Source organism: Oncorhynchus kisutch, linkage group LG24 (assembly GCF_002021735.2).
Source record: "Oncorhynchus kisutch isolate 150728-3 linkage group LG24, Okis_V2, whole genome shotgun sequence".
In the NCBI taxonomy this organism is placed as follows: domain Eukaryota; kingdom Metazoa; phylum Chordata; class Actinopteri; order Salmoniformes; family Salmonidae; genus Oncorhynchus; species Oncorhynchus kisutch.
In genome coordinates this window covers 39,849,216-39,858,976 of record NC_034197.2, presented here as the reverse complement: position 1 = coordinate 39,858,976, position 9,761 = coordinate 39,849,216, and the positions used below count along the sequence as shown (strand labels likewise).

Genomic DNA, 9,761 nt, shown 5'->3' with positions numbered 1-9,761 from the left:
GATGATGTGCAAGTAGTGATACTGGTGTGCAAAAGAGCAGAAAGGTAAAGAAAAGCAATATGGGGATGAGGTAGGTAGATTGGGTGGACTATGTACAGCTGCAGCGATCGGTTAGCTGCTCAGATAGCTGATGTTTAAAATTAGTGAGGGAAATATAAGTCTCCAGCTTCAGCAATTTTAGCAATTCGTTCCAGTCACTGGCAGCAGAGAACTGGAAGGAAGGCGGCCAAAGGAGGTGTTTGCTTTGGGGATGACCAGTGAGATATACCTGCTGGAACACATACTACAGGTGGGTGTTGTTATCGTGACCAGTGAGCTGAGATAAGGCAGAGCTTTACCTAGCATAGACTTAGATGACCAGGAGCCAGCGGGTCTCGAGACGAATTACTTAGCGAGGGCCAGCAGACTAGAGCATACAGGTCGCAGTGTTGGGTGGTATAAGGGGCTTTGTTAACAAAACGGATGGCACTGTGATAAACTGCATCCAGTATTGGAAGCTATTTTGTAGATGACATCCCCGAAGTCGAGGATCGGTAGGATAATCAGTTTTACTAGGGTAAGTCTGGTGGCGTGAGTGAAGGAGGCTTTGTGGCGAATAGAAAGCCGATTCTAGATTTGATTTTGGAGTGGATATGGTTGATGTGAGTCTGGAAGGAGAGTTTACAGTCTAGCCAGACACCTAGGTATTTGTAGTTGTCCACATATTCTAGGTCAGAACCGTCCAGAGTAGTGATGCTAGTCGGGCGGGCGGCTGTGGGCAGCGAATGGTTGAAAAGCATGCATTTGGTTTTTCTAGCGTTTAAGAACAGTTGGATGCCATGGAAGGTGTGTTATATGGCATTGAAGCTCGTTTGGAGGTTAATTAACACAGTGACCAAAGAAGGGGCCAGATGTATACAGAATGGTGTCATCTGCATAGAGGTGGATCAGAGAATCACCAGCAGCAAGAGAGACATCATTGATATATACAGAGAAAAGAGTCGGCCCGAGAATTTAACCCTGTGGTACCCCCATAGAGACTGCCAGAGGTCTGGACAACAGGCCCTCTGATTTGACAGACTGAACTCTGTCTGCGAAGTAGTTGGTGAACCAGGCGAGGCAGTCATTTGAGAAACCAAGGCTGTTGAGTCTGCTGATAAGAATACGGTGATTGACAGAGTCGAAAGCCTTGGCCAGGTCGATGAAGACGGCTGAACAGTACTGTCTTTTATCGATGGCGGTTATGATGTCCGTTTAGGGCCTTGAGTGTGGCTGAGGTGCACCCATAAACCAGCTCGGAAACCGGATTGCACAGCGGAGAAGGTACGGTGGCATTCAAAATGGTCAGTGATCTGTTTATTAGCTTGGCTTTCGAAGACTTCATAAAGGCAGGGCAGGATGGAAATAGGTCTATAACAGTGAGAGAGTGTCACCCACTTTGAAGAAGGGGATGACCGTGGCAACTTTCCAATCTTTAGGGATCTTGGACGACACGAAAGAGAGGTTGATTAGACTGGTATTAGGGGTTGCAACAATGACGGCTGATAATTTTAGAAAGAGAGGGTCCAGATTCTCTGGCCCAGCTGATTTGTATGGGTCCAGGTTTTGCAGCTCTGTCAGAACATCTGCTATCTGGATTTGGGTGAAGGTGAAGCTGGGGAGGCTCGGGCAAGTAGCTGCGAGGGGTGCAGAGCTGTTGGCCGGGGTTGGGGTAGCCAGGAGGAAAGCATGGCCAGCCGTAGAGAAATGCTCGTTGAAATTTTCGATTATCATGGATTAATCGGTGGTGACCCTGTTACCTAGCCTCAGCTGGGAGGAGGCGCTCTTGTTCTCCATGGACTTTACAGTGTCGCCAAACTTTTTGGAGTTAGAGCTACAGGATGCACATTTCTGCTTGAAAACACTAGCTTTCCTTGTTCACATCACCTCAACAAGATGGACCATGTTCTTACCCAACTCGGGATCAAAAATCGACAAAAATCGACAACATCCAGTGAAGCTAGAGCGCGCCAAAGACAAAATTGTAATATTAAACATTCATGAATATACACGTGTCCTACATCATTTAAAAGCTTAACGTCTTGTTAATCCAACCGCACTGTCAGATTTCAAAAAGGCTTCACGGCGAAAGCATACCATGCGATTATCTGAGGACCAGCACACAAAAGCATTAAAAACATTTTGCAAATCAGCAGAGGGGTCACAAAAGTCAGAAATAGCGATAAAATAAATCACTTACCTTTGAAGATCTTCCTCGGTTTGCAATCCCAAGGGTCTCAGCTACACAACAAGTGGTTGTTTTGTTCAACAAAGTCCTTCTTTATATCCAAAGAAAAAGTCAGTTTAGTTTGCGCGTTTGATTCAGTAATCCACCCGTTCCACTAGTTCAACATGCATACAAAGGAATTCCAAAAGTTACCAATAAACTTTGTCCAAATAGGTCAAACAACATTTCTAATCAATCCTCAGGTACCCTAATATGTGACTAAATGATACAATTTAAGACAGAATGTAGTATGTTCAATACCGGAGATAAATAATGAGGTGCGCACCCTCATCTACGCGCACCACAAGACTACAGTCAAAATGAGAGCCACCATGAAAAACTACAACTACGAAATCATTTTTCAAAAAACACACCTGAAACCCTTTCTAAAGACTGTTGACATCTAGTGGAAGCCATAGGAACTGCAATCTGTGAGCTATTTATTTATATATCCCACAGACAGGTGTTGATATGTACAGAGACCTAAAAAAAAAAATTATGGATGATTTTCCTTGGGTTTTCGCCTCCAATATCAGTTCTGTTATACTCACAGACATAAAGTTTAAGAAACTCCAGAGTGATTTCTATCCAATGCTACCAATTATATGCATATCCTAGCCTCTGGGCCTGAGTAACAGGCAGTTTACTTTGAGCACATCATTTATTCGAACTTCCGAACACTGCCGCCTAGCCCTAAGAGGTTTTTAAGTCAATTCTTTGTAGAGGCTCATTTGGCGGTGATTACAGCTGTCTTTCTGGGTAAGTCTCTAAGAGCTTAGCACACCTGGATTGTACAATATTTGCCCATTCTTTTTTTAAACATTCTTCAAGCTCTGTTAAGTTGATTGTTGATCATTGCTAAACATCCATTTTCAAGTCTTGCCATTGATTTTGCCATTGATTTTCAATGTCGTCATGATAAGCAACTCCAGTGTAGATTTGACCCCCTTATTTTATTTGTATTTATTCTACACATTTTCCACCGCATAGACTTTAAACGTATAGGATGTTATGACGAACAAAACTACAGCCTTAGAAAAATGGATTCCAAAACGGTTATCCGACTCTCCACATAGGATCATTTTTTTTGATTCCAAGTAGAACCCTTTGTGGTCACAGATAGAACTATTTTGGGTTCCTTGTAGAACTCTATGTGTAAAGGGTTCTACATGTGTCACGTTCTGACCTTTATTTCCTTTGTTTTGTATTTATTTAGTATGGTCAGGGCGTGAGTTGGGTGGGCAGTCTATGTTTGTTTTTCTATCATTTGGGTATTTCTATGTTTCGGCCTAGTATGGTTCTCAATCAGAGGCAGGTGTCATTAGTTGTCTCTGATTGAGAATCATACTTAGGTAGCCTGGGTTTCACTGTGTGTTTGTGGGTGATTGTTCCTGTCTTTGTGTTTTGCACCAGATGGGACTGTTTTAGGTTTTCTCACATTTGTTGTTTTTGTTAGTTATCTCATGTGTAGTTTCTTTATAAATTAAAAGAATATGAATAACCACCACGCTGCGCTTTGGTCCACCTCTCCTTCAGATGAAGAGAACCATTACAACATGGAACTCAAAAGGGTTCTACTTGGAACCAAACGCGTTCTACCTGGAACCAAAAAGGGGTCTTCAAAGGGTTCTCCTATAGGCACAGCTAAAGAACCATTTTAGGTTTGAGATAGAACCTTTCTAAGAGTGTTGTCATGACTGTCTTGATCAGGTCAGGTTACAGGAGACAACAACCCTACAGATTATCTCTCAACCCCAACAGAGGAGGAGAGATCTAGGTTTCTGATGATGCGGGGGGTTTTATGGCTCCTCACGGCCCTGGTAAATCTCAGGCCACAGACAAATTCCTTTGTCCTGTTACTATGGAGAACCAGTCGCAGAACATTAAACATGAAATAAAGGGACTGGTTTCCCGTCAGCCACAATGGTGGTCATGACGATAGATGGACTATGAAAATGTATGTCATTTTTGTTCTGTTATTAAAGGTTAATAGATGACGTTATTACGAAAACATTGTAATGTGAAGGGTTTTCCTAGTATATGTTTGATGTTTATACGTTGTATGGAAAATATCCAAATCAAAGAGAATGTTTTGGGGGATATGAAATGTTAAGTTAGTTCAAATCTAGCCCTTGCCTCATTAACTTGGTACGCCCAGAGAATTGCCCTAAAGGCGACTACGCCCACTTCTGACCCAAGGGTATAAAACCTGTGAGTATAGAATTTACAACAGGACTATGTACCCCCAGCTGCAGCAGGGTCTGAAAAAGTCAACCAATCCTTTTCTACCCAAGCTACGGATGAGTAGCTGTGTCTAAGCGGGTGAATTCAAATCAAACCACCTAGCCTCCATCTCCCTTCGAATCGTGGTATCTAAAGGGTTTCATACCTATGCTGTGAGCTCTGAGCTACAGAGCTGTCTGTCCTCAGAATACCCCTTCCAGAGAAAAGGGGAGGGAACAGACTCCTAAGCCAAAAAGGACACTGACACCGGGAGGACGAGCAACGAGGTGCTCAGGAGAAGTGCGTCATCAAACAACGGAACGGTCCACGTAGAGAATCCCCGGAGATCACCCCCACATAATTACATCATTATATTCTGACCCATAAGAGCGGCAGTTTGAGGCAAGTCTAGGATTAGAATAGTATAGCTGACAAATTCACCCAAATGTATATTTCTCTTGTGTACTTCTTTCTGTTCTCTCTCTTTTGAAATTCCCATTGTGGGTAACACGCGCCATAGTGGGTTGGCCCGTTATACTAAGTTCTAATCAATAGCCTATAATGTGTTTTGTCTATGTGTATCTTTTATCATCATTTTAGCTTTTTAGAAAATAAATATTCAACTAAGATTGGTGTGGTGCGAATTCATTAGTGGGACCCGGGTCCGTACAGTTTCAAGGGCTATACGACGTTCAGATTATGAGACTGATAGAGGCAACTGGTTAATTAGCGGCTGTTGTAAAATCAATATTTTTATATTCTTTGAGTTAATTTGGGGAATGGAAACTCAATAAAAACTAGTTTTCCCATGGTGCCACAAGTTAATGAGTTATTAATTGCTTGATTCAGTTAATCACGTAATTAGAAACGTATAATCATTCGATGAGCAACAGTCGCCACATGAACTATTACAACGTCACGACAGTGTATAGTATGAGTAGAGAAAGGTGCTGTTGCATATTAGTGAACATGTTTTGGTTAGTGACTGGAAACCACCTATATGCTCTCTGGCTCAAATGTCAAGAAGAGGAAGTGGCACCAAGAGTGGTTGAAACTGTTGATACACGTTTGTCATGATTAGCACAATACAATGTCTTAATCAGGGTCAAGGGATTTGTGTCAATTTCAATAGAAAACTACTGATGCATATCTTTGTATGGGCGTGGGGGGAGTTTTGCTGCTATACAAGAGAGTGCTTCTCCACTCCAGAGACACGTATTCCGCTGTTGCATCTTTGGTGTTAAACAATTGAACTTCACTCTGAGTCTTGACTCTTAAACAGGTTTATTGCATATTGAATCAGACCTATCAGTTTACTTCAATTACTATCTTCTATAGCCATCCTTAACACTGAGGCCTGCATATCGTTGTATGTAATTACACAATGTCCCTAAATAACTAATCTTGCTATATGAGGAAATATTTGAGAGCAACATTTTATTTTGACCAAATAATGAACAAAACATATATATATTGTTTTGTTTCCTATATTCTGAAACCGTTTCTTAATCACTTATAAAGTCTAGCTGAACAAGCATGGTATAGGTTTGTTTTTCCCCACGATGAAATTGGGAAGGGGACTACCGATCTGTCTCCGTCCGTCTGTTGGTATGTTTGTTTGTACTTTAGTAAAACAAGATATCTCAGAGAGCACTGGGCTGATTTTGACTAAACTTGGGTGAATGATTCATCTTGCCATAGAGATCCAAAATTTACAAAATTACACTGATTTCCCCAAGGTGGGAGTTATGGTATTTAACTGCAATTTGTTAGTAACACACAATAAGTCAATTTGCCCAGGAGGCGGTAGTGCATCATTCATGGGGGACGATATGTTTACTGTTGCCTTGTTTTTACATGGTTGACTTTGGCCTCCTATTGTTCTGTTTTGAATTCAAAAGTATGATGTTAGTATAATGTTAAATGTGAGGTGAGGTGAGTAGACTGTTGAATGTAGTGCTTTACATCAAGCTGTCTCTTAACATTGAATACTGTTACGTTCCCCAGTTTTTGTGTTGTGGGTTTGTGTATATGTATATTTCAGGAAATGGCTTCCTGGATTCCCCCAAGCAGCTGATTGGTCGGCCCCAGTGCAGATTGGAGCTCTGATCCCGCCCTCTTCATTAAGGGATACAGCTGTCGGCAATTACAAACTCCTTCTGCAGCTTTATAAGCCAGTGTTCCTTTGTTAGGAAGAGAGCTTCTTTGATGTCCTGTGTTGCTCAGGGAGAGCGTCTTGGTATGTCCTGTGTTTTGTTGTATATTGTAAAGTATTTTGTTGCTTGTCCTGCAGACGTCTGTCAAAAGGATTGTTTTTGATCTTTGAAATTGTAAACTTTAATTTATTATTGAGTCATGTTTTAGGTGTTACTTGACTAAATCATTGGACAGATGCTTTAAAAGGTTGACAGACCCTGTTCTATATTAGACCGGGTCATAATATATTAATGCATACCTGTGAATAATGTAGCCTGTGTTAATGAATATTGTAATACAATCAAATTCAATCTTTTATTTCAGGTTTTTCAAAGCGGAAAGGTGAGTTCCAGCGCCATAACCAACTCACATTCTGAAGTGGAATCTGCAACATTCATATTCCTGATTCTTTGTAAATATAGCAACATCAGAATACATTTTAGCCGTGCTCACTTACACCGTGTTTCAATACACAAGTCACCAAGTTGATCAGGAAGAAACCGCAGGAGGTAGCGTGAGACGTGCTGGGAGTAGGAGAGGGACTCTGTGGCTTTGAATGTCTGAATCAGTTCCTTTGAGTTGGAGGCTTCTTAAATTGATATGTACAAATTTGTATCTGAGGTTACGTGACGCGCGCACACACATGGCAACCACACTGCATTTGATCGGTGGTGGAGGAGGCAGTCCATTTGAATTCCATGGCATGGACAACGGTGCCACCATCAAGAAGATCGGAGTGGCGGTGGGAAGCTCGCAGGTGAAAGCTGTGCGGGTGGAGCTGACCGACGGGAAAGGAGCGACTTTTGGAGATGCGAACACTTTCAATGCATTTGAGTTCAACCTCGGCGAGCGCATCACCAAGCTGTCTCTGTGGGGTAACGGCGCAGGCACACGTCTGGGTGCCATCAAATTCATGACGAGTCAGAACCGGGAGTTCTTTGAAAAAATGACCAGCTGGCCACTGAAGATTGAGTACACCATAGATGTGGGTTCTGGAATCTGCCTGGGGCTGCAGGGCAGGTCTGGCTCGGACATCGACTGCATGGGCTTCCTCTTCATCAAAACCATCAAGTCGTCCGTAATGACTGACATGGAGTATCCCACCCTGTCCCTCTATAAACCCCAGGTGAGCTCTTCCATAGACGTGTGTAGACAGCTCAGGAATACTCTACCGACGCACTAACATCAAGGAGGCTGTCCACTTTAAAATATGTAATCCAATATGGGGGTTGACCTTCGTCAGGGATCTCATTTCTAGGACAGTCATGCCTTATGTTTAATTGGCCTTGGTCAGTAAAATAGCAACAACAGTCCAAGATGGCAGACACACACACACACACACACACACACACACACGTTATTGTTGGCTTTTAATTTTTTTTAATCAGTTAATAAATGATCTTTGTGTTCATTTTAGGTGACCCAAGAATATGTGACATCTGTGTGTCACCAGAACTACACCTCCTTGGTTCTAGAAAAGTCCATTACATACATCAAGACGCTGACCAAGACTTCCTCCTGGTCCGTCAGCAACAAAATAGAATTCACCTTGAATGTGTCGGTCAAAGCAGGGATCCCAGATCTGGTCGAGGTGTCATCAGGGTTCAGCTTGACCGTGGGAGTGGAGCAATCCACCAGCCTGCAGAAGACCGAGACCATAACAGAATCAGGTACCATCAACGTGAAGATCCCACCAGGGAAGATCATGGATGTTGAGATCACAATGTGGAAAGCAAATATCGACCTCGACTACAGGGCCAAAGTGAAAGTCACCTGCATGAATGGCAGTCAGCTGGTCTTCCCATCCAAAGGCATCTACACTGGTGTGGCTTACACTTCATTGAGGTTATCCAGAAAGGAGAGATGAGTCAAGTGTGACTTTTTGAATAAAAAGTGCAGTGATAGAAATTGATACATGACTGATTCTTTGTGCCTTTTTCTGTGATTATCTTTGAGTGCTTCTAATTGGACCCCGTTTTCTGTCTCAGCAGAGGGTATAACAATAGGTGGATCTTTCCTACGATCCGGTGACTTGTGTCCAATGACATTTTAATAACACAACATTCATTTCAAAATGTTTTATGGTTAGACCCCCATTTACCATAAACACAATGTTATTTAACGATAATTTGATTTCGTGAAAGATGTCTTGTGTGTTTGCCTTCACTCCAGTATAGTTGACGTTTCATAACATTCACAAATATTGTAATTATCATTACATTGAGCTCTCTTTTTAACAAATTCTTTATGAATAACACATGCAGTCACGCGCACATTCACGCTACTCACATCTGTTAATAATTAAATACATTTCCCCCGAACTCAAAATACATGTAAATATTGGACTACCTATTGTGTAGAATACAAGCAGCATCTCAGCTGCAACTAACAGCATTTCTGTTGTAATTCTAGTCCCTCTGGGGCAGCAGGTAGCTCAGTGGTTAGAGCATTGGGTCTTTAACTGAAAAGTTACTAAACATGCAAATCGTGGAATTAATTAAGTTACCTTTTGATGCTGGAGCACCTGGGGGAATACACTGAACAATATATATCACCATGTAAAGTGTTGGTTTCATGACCTGAAATAAAACAAGTATTTCTCTCAAGTCGCTGTTTTGCATTTTCCCTTTGCCAAGATAATCCATCCACCTGACAGGTGTGGCATATCAAGAAGCTGATTAAAAAGCATTACACAGGAGAACATTGTGCTGGCAACAATAAATGGCCACTCTAAAATGTGCAGAATACAATACCACAGATCTATGAAGTTGAGGAAGAATGCCATTTCACATGCTGAACGCAGGAATGTTCACACGAGCTGTTGCCGAGGAATTTAACCTCTTTAGGCTAGGGGGCAGTAATTTGATGTTTGGATGAAAAACGTGCCCAAAGTAAACTGTCTATTTCTCAGGCCCAGAAGCTAGAATATGCATATAATTTGCAGATTATGATAAACACTCAACAAAATATTGTCTGTGAGTATAACAGAACTGATATGGCAGGCAAAACCTGAGGAAAATCCATCCAGGAAGTGCTGTTATTCTGAAACTACTCTTTTCCATTGCAAGCCAACCCATTTAAAGGGATATCAACCAGA

The 9,761-nt window shown here is 41.9% G+C and overlaps 1 protein-coding gene across 2 annotated transcripts; it reads left to right on the top strand.

Annotated features, from left to right (window-relative positions):
- Positions 1–6,641: 6,641 nt before the first annotated feature.
- LOC109875705 (aerolysin-like protein) lies at positions 6,642–8,576 on the top strand. Of its 2 annotated transcripts, XM_020468127.2 has the most exons (4): positions 6,642–6,707; positions 6,989–7,006; positions 7,286–7,790; positions 8,082–8,576. In XM_020468127.2, exons 3-4 carry the CDS (start codon positions 7,308–7,310, stop codon positions 8,529–8,531), a joined length of 933 nt encoding a protein of 310 aa, XP_020323716.2. In that variant the 5' UTR covers positions 6,642–6,707; positions 6,989–7,006; positions 7,286–7,307; the 3' UTR covers positions 8,532–8,576. The 2 variants fall into 2 exon arrangements, with proteins under 2 accessions (XP_020323716.2, XP_020323715.2); XM_020468126.2 differs by having other exon boundaries at positions 6,664–6,707; positions 6,989–7,790.
- Positions 8,577–9,761: the final 1,185 nt, after the last annotated feature.

Bases quoted from the DNA above. Each gene is read 5' to 3' on its own strand.
- LOC109875705 (XM_020468126.2), top strand. From the start codon at position 7,221: ATGTCTGAATCAGTTCCTTTGAGTTGGAGGCTTCTTAAATTGATATGT. The intron at 7,791-8,081 runs GTGAGCTCTTCC...TGTTCATTTTAG, and splicing joins TGTCCCTCTATAAACCCCAG to GTGACCCAAGAATATGTGAC.